The sequence below is a fragment of the Cyphellophora attinorum genome (genome assembly GCF_001299255.1).
Source record: "Cyphellophora attinorum strain CBS 131958 chromosome Unknown Contig39, whole genome shotgun sequence".
In the NCBI taxonomy this organism is placed as follows: domain Eukaryota; kingdom Fungi; phylum Ascomycota; class Eurotiomycetes; order Chaetothyriales; family Cyphellophoraceae; genus Cyphellophora; species Cyphellophora attinorum.
In genome coordinates, this window is record NW_017253267.1 from 98,766 (window position 1) to 115,754 (window position 16,989).

At 53.1% G+C, this 16,989-nt stretch overlaps 7 protein-coding genes across 7 annotated transcripts; 3 read left to right on the top strand and 4 right to left on the bottom strand.

Moving 5' to 3' along the window:
- Positions 1-1,885: 1,885 nt before the first annotated feature.
- AB675_10959 (Sperm motility kinase X) lies at positions 1,886-3,028 on the bottom strand (the record flags this gene model as incomplete). The annotated part of the gene is made up of 1 exon (XM_018139764.1): positions 1,886-3,028. The coding sequence occupies one exon, from the start codon at positions 3,026-3,028 to the stop codon at positions 1,886-1,888; it is 1,143 nt and encodes a 380-aa protein (XP_017995480.1).
- A 576-nt stretch (positions 3,029-3,604) lies between these two features.
- Positions 3,605-6,731, bottom strand: AB675_10960 (uncharacterized protein; the record flags this gene model as incomplete). Its single annotated transcript, XM_018139766.1, has 2 exons — positions 3,605-6,115; positions 6,162-6,731. 2 exons carry the CDS (start codon positions 6,729-6,731, stop codon positions 3,605-3,607), a joined length of 3,081 nt encoding a protein of 1,026 aa, XP_017995463.1.
- Positions 6,732-7,128: 397 nt separating this feature from the next.
- Positions 7,129-8,821, bottom strand: AB675_10961 (GMP synthase [glutamine-hydrolyzing]; the record flags this gene model as incomplete). The annotated part of the gene is made up of 2 exons (XM_018139767.1): positions 7,129-8,683; positions 8,742-8,821. The coding sequence occupies 2 exons, from the start codon at positions 8,819-8,821 to the stop codon at positions 7,129-7,131; spliced, it is 1,635 nt and encodes a 544-aa protein (XP_017995449.1).
- Positions 8,822-9,259: 438 nt separating this feature from the next.
- On the top strand, positions 9,260-11,099 carry AB675_10962 (NAD(+) kinase; the record flags this gene model as incomplete). The annotated part of the gene is made up of 4 exons (XM_018139768.1): positions 9,260-9,349; positions 9,399-9,443; positions 9,510-10,786; positions 10,886-11,099. The coding sequence occupies 4 exons, from the start codon at positions 9,260-9,262 to the stop codon at positions 11,097-11,099; spliced, it is 1,626 nt and encodes a 541-aa protein (XP_017995435.1).
- A 499-nt stretch (positions 11,100-11,598) lies between these two features.
- AB675_10963 (uncharacterized protein) lies at positions 11,599-12,138 on the top strand (the record flags this gene model as incomplete). Its single annotated transcript, XM_018139769.1, has 1 exon — positions 11,599-12,138. The coding sequence occupies one exon, from the start codon at positions 11,599-11,601 to the stop codon at positions 12,136-12,138; it is 540 nt and encodes a 179-aa protein (XP_017995495.1).
- A 1,102-nt stretch (positions 12,139-13,240) lies between these two features.
- Positions 13,241-14,533, top strand: AB675_10964 (uncharacterized protein; the record flags this gene model as incomplete). Its single annotated transcript, XM_018139770.1, has 1 exon — positions 13,241-14,533. The coding sequence occupies one exon, from the start codon at positions 13,241-13,243 to the stop codon at positions 14,531-14,533; it is 1,293 nt and encodes a 430-aa protein (XP_017995515.1).
- Positions 14,534-14,772: 239 nt separating this feature from the next.
- On the bottom strand, positions 14,773-16,665 carry AB675_10965 (putative transporter; the record flags this gene model as incomplete). The annotated part of the gene is made up of 6 exons (XM_018139771.1): positions 14,773-15,003; positions 15,098-15,811; positions 15,970-16,040; positions 16,091-16,395; positions 16,448-16,466; positions 16,524-16,665. 6 exons carry the CDS (start codon positions 16,663-16,665, stop codon positions 14,773-14,775), a joined length of 1,482 nt encoding a protein of 493 aa, XP_017995502.1.
- Between the last annotated feature and the right edge of the window lie 324 nt (positions 16,666-16,989).

A 16,989-nucleotide genomic window follows, 5' to 3' on the forward strand; every position in this document is an offset into this window, starting at 1 on the left:
CATCTCAAACCTCAATAGTCACCAACTTACCGGGCAATCGTGCCGAAGTCCTGTCGCAACTCCTGCCACCTTATCATTAGGGCAAAAGATGACATTGATACCCAAGTATTCGATCTGTGGACATCTGTTGCGCTAATGCAGACTCTCGAGCAGAGCGATACTGATGATGATTAATCTCAGCGTCCGCTTGGTGTCTTGCCTGCGCGCGTATTACCGGCACATACTTGATAGTCCACGGGCGCTCACCAGCACATACATATAGATTCTGGATAGTCACGACGTAGCCCATGGTTGCCATGATCAGCTTGAGTGAAGTGTAGACACAAACATCCGAGATGACATTTGTGAGCACCGCGCTCTACTCCTACTAGTAAGTATGTCGAAGACACCTGCAGTCGTGCAATGCTTTGACACCAATCACAGTATTTACAGCATCTCAAAACGCTGCATTGACCACCTACTAGCTTCGAACTTCGTGCCGACGCCGCTAACGGGGAAGGCTTCATTCGAGCCTCCGAACGACGTTACCGTTATCATTCCAACAATTCGTCCTGAATCGTCCTTTCTGGAGACACTTAGGACGATATTATGCAATGGTCCGCTTGAGATTATCGTCGTGACCGATGAAGAGAGCTACGCACAGGTGAAGCTCTACTCTGACAAGGCAAGAAGTTGCCAGAGCATGTCAGCAGATTCCACGCCTGGAACCTCCCTGAGAATCCTGACTGTCAGAAAGCCCTCGAAGCGGGGACAGATGGCTTCTGGCATTCGGCAAGCATCCGGCTCAATTATTTGTTTCGCAGACGACGATGTGCTCTGGCAACGGAACACTCTGGAACACATGCTGGCGTGCTTCGAAGACCCTGTCGTTGGCGGCGTGGGAACTTTGCAAGAAGCCGGTCTTCCAGGATCACCTGCAGCAGTAACTTTGTGGCAATTCCTCGCGGCTGATCGACTCGCAAGACGAATGATCCGGGTTGCGTCTAACAATCGCATTGATCAGGGCATGACTTGTCTGTCGGGCCGTACGGCTGCCTATCGCGCTGAAGTCATAAAGTCACATCAATTCCTCGACGCCTTCACACACGATCTTTGGTTGGGCCGTACTAGACTTGACTCAGGCGACGATGTCTTTCTAACGCATTGGCTCTACTCTCAGGGCTGGAAGGTACGACTGCAAACGAACGCGGAGGCAACTATTACGACTTTCGTGGTCGACGATGCACACTACCTCAAGCAGCTCTTGCGATGGTCAAGGAACTCTAAACGTATGCAGCTTCGCTGTTTGCGCAGGCTATGGATGATATGGTAAGGCTACTTTCCCATAATAGCACGCTCGTAGTTGACCCCTCACATACAGGATATTGCCATACACGTCGTTGAATATGATAGAAGGCTTGCTTCAACCAGTCCTAAGGCTAGCTCGAGTACTGCTTCTTCTGAAATATCTCTACGAAGCGTTCCCTAGTATAGGGTATGCATTCCAGATAGCGCTGATTGTCGCCGGGCGTCGACTTCTCGACCTCACGCTTACTGAGCAGCAGATCTATCGCCATTGGAATCCTCCTCTTCCCGTCCTGGTTCGTGCCCGGAACAGCGCCGGCTGAAGGAATCCCAATCACACGTCGTGTCTGGTACAAGATTCTTGGATATGTCATTGGAGCATATACGGAGCTGTTGGCGATGTTCACCTTGCACGTGGTAAGCGAAATCACTACTGCTCCCGGGCGACAGGCTTCTAAGCACTCAGGAACAGCCCGAGTGGGGCTCTCGATAGCCCCCGAAAATGAGACCAGTCAGACCATCTGACGACACCTCGGCCAATTCCCCAGTCACTACTAAGTCGATCCCGCCGCCCGACTTGTTGACGAAGCAGCATCTGACGCTAGGCTGCGGTGTGACAGTCCGTACACCTCAATGAAAGGTCATGTCGCAATTGACCTGCAAGACGTTGAGTCGGCCGTTTCCCAGGGTCTTGAGACAGCATACTAATGATTGTCTCGATCCGTGCGGGATCCGAATTCCTCTCGAAAGAGCGCAACCACGCTTCACACTCCCCAATGGTATCGGAAAACCTCCGTTCGATCCGCCTTGGTGAATCTTGAATGTTCTTCAGCCGCACTAGCTGATATTCTTCGAGCGTATGGCCTTGTGTCAAAGTTTCGAGTTCTGAAAGCACTGCTCCAAGTGAGAAGATGTCCGACGCTTCAGTATACATGATGCCTTCCTCGAAAACCTCCGGTGCTGTGTACCTTTTTGCGCCTTTGGGACCGTCTGATACGTCGTAAGAAGACGTGAAGACGGAACACCCAAAGTCTGCAAGCAGCACTGACCCATTTCGATCCACAAGGATATTCTCTGGCTTCAAGTCCCTGTGAAGGATGCCTTTGTCGTGGACGTACTTTATGGCATCGCAGAGGCAGGCTGGGTACGTCGACAACATGGCAATACGTACGGTCAGGTCAAGACCGAACAAGTGACGCTGGCAAGGATCAGGACAGCCTGACGTTCGGCCAGCGTCACCTTCGTCGTTTGATCCACTATGCCATAACAGAGATCGTAAAATTGGGCCTGTGGAGTCCACATGGTAGCCCCGAGCATCTTTGAGCGCGCCAGTGACGTCGAGCGACAGAGAGACGTTCCGCATTAAGTCTGAAAGATCAATACAAGCTGAAGGATATATCAAAATGCCTGTGCCCAGGTCTGACTGGAAATGCGCAACATACGCGCATATGTGAGGATGCCGCAACGCTTTCAGTGCCTCCACCTCGCCTAAGGCTTTCTCACGAGGACGCATATGTGCCTTGACGACGAAGTCTAGGTCGAAATATGGAGTCGATGAATGTCCTTGCTTGAGACGGCAGCGCCATATACTGTTGTTCTTACTTTTCATCCACTTGCCGTTGAACAGGTCGATTTTCTGCAGGACATCGATTGCTTCAGGGAACGCCGCGGAACCGATATCGACTTCGGTACTTCCCTTTTCATTCCAGGCAAGCGTTTTCGAACATTTAAAGAAGTGCTGCATGCTGGACCGAACCTCACCATGCTGTAGCCTGCACGTTGAATCCATCACTCGATCTCGAACTAGCGTTGAATCCAATTCCGATGATGATTGAATGACCAGAAAGCATTAGACAACATCTTGATGCGTGTTTGCTCTGTAAAGCCGACTCGGTAGAGAAGAAAGCATATCCCATACGCCTCAGTCGTATTCAATTTCTTAGCCGCTGCCTGAACAGTGTCTTTAATGCCCAACCCGAGGATCCTCCGAACGTGTCTCTCTTGCTCAAGCTCAGCTTCGCGCCGTTAGGTGTCGTTGGCATCGTCATGGGAATCCAGCAGAGTCAAGAAAACAGAAGTCCAAGTGCTGACCAATCGGTAACCGTTGGGTAGGCTTGCAGTCTCTGGCTAGGTACGGAAAGTAGGACTCGAAGCGACGGCTTAGTAGCAAGTCTGACCCACGTAGTGGCCCCCTCGAGAATAGCTTGGAATTAGCAGCGGTGCAAGATCAATACATAGGCGGCACTGATTGCTGGTCTAACATTCCTGAAGCTAAGGTTTCACACAGAACACTGAGATCGCCTTTCGCTTTCATCCACCTTCAACCTCGATTCAGCCTGCTCAGAGCTTTCTCACCGACCAACGCCTCAAACATCTCCCTTCTCGCTTGCTCGCTCATGCTCACAAGCCGCCCCAATCCCCAGCTCTCCCGACCACTATCTGACACAGCTTGCTGAGCCGAACCTTCTCCGCCACCAGCATCACCATCTTTCTTCAGCATTCCCAACATGACCTGCGCTGCTAGCGCGTTGACACCCGCGTCGCGCAGGAACGTCTCCCAGACCGTAGTGTCATCGATGAAGGACATATTGGGAAGCACCGGTAGGCTGTGCTGGCAGATGAGGTGAAAGATCCAGGCGGTCACGGGGTCGAGATCACTCTTGGTTTGAGTACTGGTGGTGGGGGAGGTGACGATCCAAACCGGTGTTACAGTACCGGAATCGGGTTGGCTGAACCGTATCGAGGCGCAGCAGGCGGCAAACTCTGCCACTGTCTCCATTTGACCTGGCACTGAAGCGGATGATGGGTCTGGCAGAGCGATGATCACTTGGACCTGCTCGAATTGCAGCGAGAGTATGTGGACGCGATCCTGTATTGTCTGAGCAGAGGAGGATTTGGTGCCTGGGAGACTCTTCTGTTTTAGCGCTTGCAGGTTCGTGATAAGTAAGCAGACTTTTGGACTCAAGATCACATCAGGCGTCGAACACAATCTGCGGTAGACGCAGCGTAGCATTTTGTCGTCCTGTCGATCAATGACGGCCATAAGTCTCTTCTTGCGGACTAGGGACTCATCCAGCATAATCACGCGCGGGTGCGTGAGCGGTGTATAAGTAGGGCTATCCATAGCCAACGCTTTCAGCGTCTCTTTCAGCGTGGAAGGGACGTCGACTTGGTCGTCTGGTGGGGACTCAGAGGCTTGTGAGACGAAGATTGGATCAAATTTGAGAGATGTTGGGCCGTTCCTGCACAGCTCAGTTTCAACCGTGTTGCGTGGATTCGGAGATGGCTGCACATCCGGAGGACAGAACAACGGTGAGGAGCACCGACTAGCGAGTATGGATTCTGATGTTTCTGCGGAAGGAAGGCTCGGCTTCTTAAAGCGTCCTGCTCTGAGGTCGAGAAAGGATGAAAGCGCGCCTGTTGCTGAGAACTTGGGGTTGTCGCCTTTCGAGTTCAGATGTACAGGCCGAGTCTGGCGAATTGTATCAATCAGACGTCGTTTGGCTGGTTGCTGCCAGGTTATCGTTGGCATTTGGAATCCCTTAGCTAACGCAGACGACATGTCTGTTTCTCGTTTCAGCAGTTCTGATGAGGCTTTCCGCTTCTGCCCAGCTGGTACCTGAGTCACACCGAGGCGGCTCTTGATGTCGGGCTCTGTCTTGATTTCCAAGAGCTCTGCAGTCGCTAATTTATGGAACTCATCCATCTTGGTAGTAGTTGCGGCAATTGCTTTCTGTGGCAATGTAGACCGACTTGGGGTGTCCGAATTCTGCTGTACGACTTTCGTGTCCTCGACACGTACCCCGAATTTTGTATCCTGTAATAGGCACGCGTCAACGATCGAACTCGGATCTGGCGTTGATGATGATGCTGTTCGAAGAGAAGGTCTTGAGGCTGAGTGTTGCGGAACGTCGCCTCCGATCTGAGACAGGCATGCCTGCGCGGCAGACGAAGTCGGATTGGCTGAAACCTCGTCGGACAAGTCCAGACTTGATTCAAGCGGTTCTTCATCGTCATCCTCGTCGAGCAATCTGAGACCGGGCTGTTTCCAAAGCAGCTCATGGCTAGATGCCACTTTCGAAGGCGGCGTAAGGTATTGCTCTGTTCTTGCTGTACAGTCAATCTGCTCGGGAAAGAAATGACGGGCAGCAAGATGGTCGAGACCATCCTTCGGCCATGATTTTGTTTGGTAAGGTTGCAGCTGGCTGATCAGATTCGCGGTCATAACATCAACAGCGACCAAGTGATAGGCTGGGGGCAGTCTAGGCAGCTCGAGTTGGTTGATGGATGCGGGTGCCGCAGCCTGGGACGCTGCCGTGCCTAGTTCGCTGTGAGGCTGTACGTTGCTTCTAATCTGGACTTGATGTTCGACGTCACCCTTCACGGGCGATTCTGTGCTCGGAAAGCTGTCAAAGTCGACGAAGTCGTCAAATATATCTTTCGGGCCGTTTGTTTGATCTTCCAGATTGTCGACGTACGATGCGGTACAAGTAGGCGAGAGCGCAGTCGTGGTAGCCGTGCCGCCAAGCGACAACTCAGTGGGTGCCATGCTCTTCATTGGCAGATCTGTCGTCGTGGGCGCTGTGTGTGCGGTTTGATCGTAGTCGATTGAATCGTATTCGGCTGAGTCTAGCCTGGACTGAGCTTCGTGCATGGACCTGCCGTCACGCGCAGCTGCCCCGCGTTCTCCATGTAGCAGTAGCTCGTCCAAGTCGACTGGCTGGTGTAAGGGATGGTCCAGACCTGCTTGTGCTTGTGCCAAAGAGTCGTCCTCGGTCGATGACGGCAGCGGCAGAGACAGAAGCGGCTCCTTTGGCTCGTCGGAGGTGGTCTGTGACGGATTAGTGAGAAAGTCGTCGAGCCCGATGTTGACATACCTTTTTCCTTGCTGGCAGGTCCCAATACTGTAGTGGCTTGTGCGCTATCCGACTCTGCTGGATCATTGACATAGCACAGTTCATTGCAGCTTTGGTGAGTTCGAGACGAGGTGATTGTAGCATCGATTGTGTATTGGCGACTGCTGCTGCTAGGTCCCTTTCAACATCACGCCCAATGCCATCTGCGAATGGATGGCATTCGCTGAGCTGCCGGAAAAGCTTGTCCATGTCGAGACCCTTTCGAAACCATTGTAGATCCTTCTCATGATTGCGTTTCAGTAAGGGCAGTTCACATTTGAGCCGCCGTCTGCTTGAGGCGTTATCGAGGATTTGTTCCCACTGCGGAGCGAAAGGCGGCCGTATGGCGTTAGAAAGGAATAGCATGCCGTCCTGGCTGATTTCTAGTTTCTCGCTGTTGACTGGGTCTTCAACGTTGAATACTTCGGGGTGGGCCGGCAGTGAGATATCGACGTCAAATGGAGCGGGCTGTGTAAGATTGCGAAGAGGGTGCCGAGGTCGCTGAACAAGGCCGTAGTAGCGGGCATAGTCGAGTGCTGATGGTTCACTCATCTGCGACGAGGCGGCTGTCTGTGGGTAGCGTCTAGTCTGCTGCTGTGGACGTTTAACGGAGGGACGCAGAAGAGGCCGGCGGACCGAGAAGGTCGCATCGTCGTTGCTAAAGCAGTCGTCCAGAATCGATTCGGTGGAGTATGAACAGGCTCAGGAGAGTGCACAACGATGCTCGGAGATCGTCGAATTATAGATGGAAGGAGCGAATAACTACCTAGGTAACGAAGTGGCAGTCGCTCAAAAATTCGCGTATTCCCTGAAATCGATCCGGCCGGGAGTCCCTCTCCGTGATGTCGTCTACGTTCGTGTTGGCCGTAAGTCCTTGCGGACAGTCTCTGTCTATCGTTTCTATCGTCTATCTGAGAATAGAATGGATCCTTCAGATTGATCTCCTGCTTCACTCCATCTCGATTGTACCGGGCGGCTTACTAGTGACGTCGTATACCACGCGGCAGACTCCATCGACCTCATTTACGATTCGTCTGCTGACACGCTTGAGGAATGCGCCGTCGAAAGGATACCAGTCTGCCGTCATGAAATCAGTCGTCTCTACCGCTCGGAGGGCGATCACCTGTGCGTGGACTCTCTTGTCGCCCATGACCCCAACAGCCTTGACGGGAAGCAGAGCAGCGAATGCCTGTGAGATGTTGCGATACAGCCCGGCACTGACAATCTCTTCGATGAAGATCTTGTCGGCTTCGCGGGCAATCTTGAGCTGCTCGGGAGTGACTTCACCAAGGATGCGAATGGCAAGGCCAGGTCCAGGGAACGGATGACGCCACACCAGCTCGTCAGGTATGCCGAGAGTCGTGCCCAGCGCACGCACTTCGTCCTTAAACAGCTCCCGCAGTGGCTCGATCAATTTCAGGTGCATGCCTTCAAGGAGACCTCCAACGTTATGATGGGTCTTGATGGTAGCCGAAGGACCCTTGAACGAGATGCTCTCGATGACATCCGGATACAATGTGCCCTGCAAGAGGAATTCGATCTCTCCGGCACTTGGAGAGTTCTCCGCTGCTTTCGCAATGGCTTTAGCCTTGTCCTGGAAGATCTCAATAAATGTGTTTCCAATGATCTTGCGCTTGCGTTCGGGATCTGTGACGCCCTTCAGCTTGCCCAGGAACAGGTCAACAGCATCCACGACTTCGAGGTTGATTTTGAGGTGCTCCCGCAGTGTCTTTTCCACAGTCTTGGCCTCGTCCAGTCTGAGAACGCCATTGTCGACCAAGACAGCATGGAATCGATCACCAATAGCCTCCTGCATCAATTTTGCAGCTACAGTGGAGTCTACACCGCCACTGACCGCGCCAATGACTCGACCTTTTGGTCCAACAGTTGCACGGATGCGCTCGATTTCCTTGTCGACGAAGGCCTCCATGCTCCAGTCTTGGCGGGCCTTGCAGATGGTGACGGCGAAGTTCTTGATAACTTCTTTCCCGCGAGGCGTGTGAGTCACTTCGGGGTGGAATTGAATGCCAAAATACGGCTTATCTGTGCTTGCGATACCGGCGAAAGGGGCGTTCTTGGTACTCGCGATCGGCTCAAAGGAATCTGGCAACTTGGACAGCTTGTCGCCATGACTCATCCACACCTCAAGCTCATCGCCGAGCCCTTCGAATAGACGATCGATGTGCTCTTTCTTGCCCGAATGGCGCTCGATGTTGAGATAGGCGTGGCCATATTCCTTCTTGTCTCCTGCAGCGACATTCTTGCCATGGTGCCAAGCCAGTTCCTGCAGGCCATAGCATATGCCGAGAATGGGGACGCCTAGGTCGAACACAGCTGGGTCGACGTGAGGCGCGTCGTTATCGTAGACCGACCACGGCGAGCCGGAAAGTATCACACCAGTTGGCTTCCATGGTAGCTCAGCAATTTTCTGCGTACACGGGAGCATCTCTGAATAGACATTGATCTCTCTGAGTCGCCGAGTGATCAGATGCGAGTACTGCGACCTACAAGCGCATTAGTCAAAGGACTACGTTTCTAACGGTCAAGGTCTCGGTCGCGTACCCAAAATCGAGCACGAGGATCGTGTCGAAGGACTTGTGTGGCTCATTGACCGACCCATTGAGGTCCCCGTTGGTTGCCATGGTCAGAGGATTGCGATGAGCGACGCGACGTAAGAGAGGGTAACGCTTGCGCGCCCGAGAGAAAGAAGCACGAAGTCAACCAGTGCACCGCGTCTGAAATATTTTCTTCCCGCATCAACTTCGGCCCTCGCCGAAAGCCCACCAAGGCAAGCACAGGGACCCGGCACGCCTATCCGAGCCTAGCTGCAACCAGTTAATAGATCTCGGTAAGTGACTAAGCGCCACGCCAGGCGGCGGGGTTTCTGTCATCGAGTTCATTCGTACCTGGAATATGTGAAGTTCGCATCTCGCATGCCAGACTCTTTGACGAGTCTATAATATAGCTCCCTATCTACAGAAGGCTTTGCTCTGCCATGATGATCTGGTAGGACAGAACACTGAGAACCGCAGACACACCCGGTCCCACAACGGCCCACCGCTTGCCAACGTCCTTACAGAATGGCAGCACCCAATCGTGCTAGTGGTGCGCCACATCTCAGTCGGACTATCAGCGATGGCATGTATAGTCTGTCCCGGACGGTCACAAGAGTAGGCATAGTCCGTTTTCGATCAGGCAGTACTGATCAGAACATGACAGGAGGGTGACAACTCAAGTGACGATGAATTGAACCGGGAGATGGAGGTACGTGAATTTGGGCCATGGTTACATCACCATTTGATCATGTCGCTAACGACTGTACCTGACTAGGTCTTATTTGACAACGATTCCATACGTCGGCGCAAGTCTTCGATTGTCGCCTCTGAAGCACAGAAGATCCATCTTAATATGAAGCCCGCCGCCGAACAACCCCCTCCTAACAAAGAGAGGACTTCCTCGCAATGCTTGGTGCATAAGCTAGTTGCCGAGAAGACGGCGCAAACTACACCACCAAAAAGCGAACAGCGCAATGGACAACTTGAGCAGATCGACGAAGGCGGTCCTTTGCAGACACAAGACTCAGTCGCTAGTACCGCAAGCTCAAATTCCAATGAGGACGTCCGGGCAACACATTCGCGACTACTGACTAAGAAGCAATTGAGCGACATGGCATTGAGTGTGCGATCTTTGGCGAAGAAGTTGAGCAACCTCAAGGTCAAGTTGCAGATACGACGGGTGTTTCTACTCACGAAAGCCCACGACAGAACTCTGATCGCAAAGACACGTGAAGTGACGAGATGGCTTCTAGACAAGGAGCGTGACGTTGACTACATCGTCTATGTTGAGGATACAATGAAAGAGAACAAAACCTTCGATGCCGCTGGACTCGTGGAAGAAGATCCGGACAGCTTTGGCCCTCGGCTCAAATATTGGAACAATGAGCTCGCCAGGCACCGACCGCACACATTCGATTTCGTCGTCACGTTGGGAGGAGACGGTACTGTGCTATATGCCAGCTGGCTGTTCCAAAGGGTCGTGCCACCTGTGCTGAGTTTTGCTCTGGGATCACTCGGCTTTCTGACGAAATTCGACTTCGATGACTACCAACAGACTCTGACGCAAGCATTCCGGGAAGGTGTCACGATCAGTCTGAGACTCAGATTCGAAGGTACCATCATGCGAAGTCAGAAGTCGAAGGATGAGTCCGCGGAGGATGCGGATCTTGTCGAGGAGCTGATGCACGACGAGACTGAAGGAAAGCATACCCACAAACCAGATCGGACATTCGAGATCTTAAATGATGTGGTCGTGGATCGTGGACCTAATCCGACTATGAGTAGTATTGAGCTCTTCGGCGACGAGGAGCACCTGACAACTGTACAAGCAGACGGTATTTGTGTGGCCACTCCAACAGGCAGTACAGCATACAACCTTGCTGCTGGTGGCAGCCTGTGTCATCCTGAGAATCCTGTGATCCTTGTTACAGCGATCTGCGCGCACACTTTGAGCTTCAGACCCATTATCTTACCCGACACCATTGTGTTGAGGCTGGGCGTTCCCTATGATGCTCGGGCGAACAGCTGGGCCAGCTTCGATGGTCGAGAACGGTAAGTACCACTTTTCTCCGCTTCTCCCAGGTCCCAATTACTCTGCAATGGCCATTGTAGTGGATGGTATAGTGGATGATATGCTAAGTCTTGTCTCAGCGTCGAGCTCTGCCCAGGCGACTACGTGACGATATCTGCTTCACGCTACCCATTCGCCAACGTTATGCCTCCAGGTAGGCGAAGCGAGGACTGGGTCAACAGTATTTCGAGAACACTACAGTGGAACTCGCGGCAACGGCAGAAAGCATTCAAGGAATGGGAGTCGGAGGATAAGTCAAAAAAGACAGCAGAAGAAAGTCAAGGCGACAAGTAGATGGCAACTCATTTCTACGGTGCGTCCCTGGCTGAAGCACCATGCGGCGTCTACAGGTATACTGAGCACGCTATCGTCGGCTCGAAGCTTGCGTTCACACACTCGCCTTCACCACACCCTTCGGCTTCGTACTCCCCAAGTCACGCATGCCTGTCCACCTCTTCCCCAGCAAATGGACAGTTGCTTTGCCTTCCGATTCCACCTCAAAATTCCTTGATAGTGAGCTCTCCGATGCGAGCCCGATTTGTAGGCTGTATACGAGCAGGACACGCGGATATCAGGCCCCTCATCTGGGGGGGCTGACGTCAAGCCACCCAGTGGCAGCGATATGAAAGGCAATGAATCATGAAGGTAGACTGGACTCTGTGTTGGTGAGACCACAGACTATCACCATCACCACTTTGTGGGGTTTCGGTGTCTCTAAACCACAACTCTGGACTCGGAACTAGCCCGCTTTCAAAGGAGAATCATCTGGCGTAACACTTGAATACCGGTGGACATGGCAAAGAAGATGAGACGATGCATCAATGGCCTCTTCACAATGGTACCGCAAGCTCCTCGCTCGGCACGCGCCATTGCGCCAACACACTACATCCATCAGCAAAGCCGAAGTGTGACCAACGCTATCAAGCCCGACCACATCACCTCCCTACTCACCGTACCGCGTGTCCCTCCCAAGCCAGCCAATTGGCATCCAACGCTCGTGCACAGCAGCGGCGAGGTCAAGTTCACCGTTATCCGCCTCGCACCCAACGGAGGTGAAGTCCCACCACACTTCCACAAAAATGTCTGGGACTACTTCATGCCATTGGAAGGCAACGCCGTCATCGAGACTACGACCAAAGACGGCGTCTCTCAGGACTTTGACATGCAAAGTGGTAGTTTTCTAGCTGTTGGGCCGGGTGACACGCACCGAGTTCGGAATGTTAGTGAAAAGGAGGAGTTCGTGTTTTTGCTCGCGCAGTCGCCGAGAGGGAAGTATGACTTCGTCAATATTGGTGATGGTGAGGTTGTGAAGAAGTGGCACGAAGAGGAATAGCATTGCTCGACTGACATGTCTTCGGCGCAAACGACGTTGTTTGATATGTGGCCCAGATGTTGGGGGGTTCCGAGGACAGGATCCAGTGGAACCTCACGGCAGATCGCGGGATTCTGATAACTTGTTGGAATTGATCCTCGGTCTAATTCATCCTAGATACGTGGCGCGTCAGTAGCTACAATCGGTGCTGAATATCGGTACGAATATATATCGTCAATACATGAAGAGACGCGGGAGCGGCAATGAGCCGACCATCCAGCGTAAGCTTTTCCTTGGGCGTTTTGAGACATAATTGGCTCCGTAGACCCAGCCGCTCCGATTCAGACCTACAGTCTCTTGGCTGTTGGTAAGTAAGACATGTTCGAGGAAGCCAGCGTGATGAATGACTGTGAGATCGTTCGTGCTGGTCACCCGGTCTCACTTAGACCTTCATCTGGGCCGGTTGACGGGTCCAGCGATCGTGGAAGGCGCTAGGAACGCGCCTGTGACGCATGATTTGGCCACGGCATATGCGGACGAGAAGGGGCGGTACCTATGTGCTCCTGCTCTTGCTGCTGTTCCTATTCCCGAGGTTATCCAGGAAGTCACTTGTGCCATGCCAGTTGGTGGCTGGTCAACCGGTCTCGCAAAAACCACGACTTAGACCGGATGACAGGACCTATAGATCTCGGACATATCGGATCTCCCCACAAACCGATTCCCGATCTAGCGACGCTCAAAACAATCACTATCGCAACGTCCTGATGAGTAATGGATGGGGGACTCCACACTCTGGCGAAGCCCGCGACGAACTTGTCGCGGCATGTCAGATGCTGATCATGACGACTTCAAACACAGGAGGCCGTCGACTCATCGCGATGGCTGGTCGCAGCGCGAGTGCAAAGGACCGGGAAAGGCAGTGAACGAAGATGTGTTGTATGTCGATCGCCACGGAACATCCGGAAACACGTTGATTGTGAGGATCTCCAGTCCAACAGGCGGTGGGCTAACAACGACGAAGCCACTGTGTCTTGTTGAAAGCCCACGGAACATCGACAAGCTATTGCACTCACTGCCCCAGTAGCCCACACACATTCGGCAATCGACACCAACATCTACCACAATGGCGATCCCAACCTCCCTCTCCTACGCCTCTGTCACCATTGGCTTCATCTCCTTCGCCATCACTATCATAACCCTGCTGGGAGTCTACTCCTCTCTACTTTCAACCATGCGTTCCGCCCCAACGCGCATCCCCATCGTACTCGGCAATCTCCGCCAAGAAATCCTCGCTGAGAGGGCCTATCTACGTCAACGCATTGCTGAGGGCCGCGACCCCTTCGGAGTCATGCCCGAGACGCTAGACAGCAGTAGTGCTGGAGGTGTGTCGCGTGGTGCGCCGGGGCATCGAGGGGGCAGGAGGGGCGGGATTCGGGCTGCTGAGGAGCAGGAGAGCTATACGAAGCTGTTGAGTTTTACGGTCAGGGATCTGTGGATGGAGTTCCGGAGGTTGGAGAGGCCGTTCTTGGTCAACTCGGGGCTGAGGGCGAAGGCAATCGAAAAGGGGGACTATTGGTCCGAAGGCGATCTCGTGAGTATTGGCAGGCGGAGGACAAGGGACGTGGAGGGTGGCGATGGTAGCGAGTACTCGACGCCGTCTGGCGACGACGAGAAAGGTGGTGCCAGAAGACGGCGGACTAAGCGGAAGCGCCACCACCGGAAGAAGTCTGCGAAGCAGCTCAAGGAGGAAGAAGAGATCTTCAGAGGGGATGAGGAGGAGTGGGAGTTGGATGAGGGACGAGCGGATCTGATTCAGAAGGGTGCTCAGTTCTACAATACCGACATGTCGCACCGTTTCATCTGGTGGCAGACTGAGGATATGGTCAAATCGCTGGCTGAACAGGTTCAGAGAGTGCAGATCAGGAGGATGGAGCGGGATCTGTTCGAGACGGATGAGCTAGTCAGACTGCTTATCTTGGACAGGGGTCTGCATGGACGAGGGAGGGCAGGGAATCGAGGTCGTGGGGGAGGTGATGGGAGTGATAGCGACGATGGAGCCGCCGTGGTGAGGTCAAGAACTGGAAGTCGTGCGCCGTCGCGAGGGCGAAATATTCGCGAGGTCGATCAGATAGAACGCGTTGTACGGACGGCTGCCCGTTCACCGCGTCCACCATCACCTGTACAAAGGCGGCATTCAGACCGCGAACGCGAAGCCAATGTCGCGGCGAGACGAACTGGGAGGCGACGGAGTGGTACGGTAGTTGAGTACGAAGTGCTTAGACCGAGCGATGGTGGTTATGTGGTGGTCGACCGCAACTATCGCGGCGATCTGCCTCGAGGAGCAAGGGTGATAGACGAAGACGATTTGAGGCGACCGAACACAGGTCGGTCCTCTCGAGGCCGAGATGAGAGATGAGCAAACACGCTGACTGCAGAGGTAGCTACTCGGTCGCTATCACATGATGCAGTTGCGCTTACCAGGACGGTGAGACATGCACTTGCCGGGGACTTGACTTCCATTGTAAGAAATCCAGGTGTATTGGCTCTGTATACGGCAGGTTCCTCGTATGTTAGCATCAAGTCGAGTGATGCCGGCGGGCTTGCCACTTTTCGAATTGACGTTTGTAGTTGGACCACCGACACGTCCTTCCTCCTCTACAACTGCCAACGATACTCTGGCGATGCTGGTCCATCCGCAAGGAGCTCCGTCGGAATATCTCTAGCTCTGACCACACGACCAGCTCTTCTGTCGCGTCTTTTGTTGTCGATGATCATCCACAGCATCAGTAAGCATGTCAAAATGAGGCCAGTTCCACCAAAGGCGGCCGTTGTGGCAAGAGCAGGGAAGTACTTGGGTGCATCTTTCGCTTGGAAAATATTGCTGCTCTATTGCACCCGTTAGAACAAAGAACACGCATTGAGAAGAAACACGACCGGAAGACTAATTTCGCGCCCGATACAGGATCACAGGAATACGTACCACCAGGCCCATAACGTTCGCGACCGGTACAGCCACTGAAGTCAACAGCATGCGTCGGTTCTCGTTGGCGATGTTGTTGTTGAACCAGGTATCGAGGATGACTGATGGCGCTGAAGTACCCCAAGTCATCATGAAGCATGCGTAGTAGGCGACATTCAGCTGGGACTTGACGTCGACACAGGCATAAATGATGAAGCCAATCATGGTGAAAGCAAAACCGAGCGCGACGAAAGGAGATCGAATCTTGGTGTAATCCGAAGCGAATGCTAGCAACAGGAGCATGGCGGCACCAGTGACGTTGGGGGCGACCGTGTAGAGGTTGGTCTTGACGGTCCCATATCCAAGCCGCTTGATGATGGGCGGCAGGTATAGCGAAACAGACTGAAGTGGTACACCTAGACACATCTCGATGCCAAGGATCATCCATGTTGTTGGGTGGCGAAAGATAATGGCGGCATCCTTGAAGTTGAACTTCTGGTCGACGATCGAGGAAGAATCCATTTGCATGCGGTAGAACGCTATATCCTTCTCGGCGGGCGTCAAGAATCTGGCCGTTTGAGAGTTGTATGGCAGGTACCAGTATGCAAAAACGGCGAACGAAACCGTAAGAGCGCCTTCGATGATGAACAGATAGCGCCATGATGCCAGGGCACCTGTGTGAATGCGGAAGACAGCGAAGGAGAGGAGTCCGCCAAAGGCGTTGGCGATGTTGCTCTGCTCCAATGATTAGCGTCTGGCGCAAGCTGAACGAAAATTGAGCTCATAGTGGTAGCTGGAGTATTCATATGCTCGGCAGGGGCATACATTCTGGTGGCCCACAATGAATGGCTGTCCCGCGATGCAACTGAGAGAATCCAACGGTCAGGACTTACCGCAGCATAGAAGATTGCCAGTCGTCGAGCGAGCTCGCCTCGGCGATAGAAAGTGGTCTGATAATAGATAACTGGGAAAAGCCATCAGCGCTCGTAGCCTCAGAGATTGGTTTGAGCATACCGAGAGGGAAGAAGGCGGATTCAGCCATGCCAAGGAACCAGCGTAACGCCATCAAGCCGCCAAAGTTGTGAGCAGCAACCGTGAGCAAAGTCATTGAGCCAAAGGTGAACATCATAATTGGCAGCACACGAGAAGGTCCATATTTCTTGCCGAGAGCGCCCAAGAAGGGACTAGTCAGGACAAAGGGAATGAAGAAGATGCTGAGTAGCAGATTGTACTGATTCCCAGTCAAGTTCAGATCATCCTCAAGACCGGCAGTCTTCGCATTGCCAAGGTTGCCCTTGTCAAGAGCGTTGAACAAGTACCTGGAATAAGGGTCAGTCACAGCGCCCGCCCGTATGAGTATGTTGCACCGACATGATCGCAAGAACAGGCACTGAAGCTCTGGTTAGAATAATGTCAAAACAGCAGTCTTGCAGGGTAGCCAACTCACTGAGCCGAAGATCCAGCTTCCAGACAAGTTTTCTCTCAGCGACTGGATCGAGACTCATTGTTGCATTGTACGTCGCACTGGTAGTACGAGCTTTCTCCATAAGAGAACCCTCCTCGAGGTTGGCATCAGTCTTGCTGTCCATCATTGTTTCTGGCACCTTTTCGGTGGCAATTGGGGTAGCCACGGTGTCTGTCTGGCGCGCAAGTCCACGATGAGGATGGGACAGGTTGGCAGGAAGGATGTCGACTATTTTATAGCGCACGAGGGTCACGGCGCAGATCAACGAAGTCCATTGCCCCCAAGACGGGCATTAGCGAATGTAACGCCAGGATCGACCTTTGATAAGGATCTTGGGATCTGCGGGGGTGGGCGTGGGTTCTTTCTTGGCCCGAGCCCAGGCCGAGCAGATAGTGATTTGCAATGGAGATTCGCGCAGCATGAATTTGATGCGAGCGTTGCCCACTAT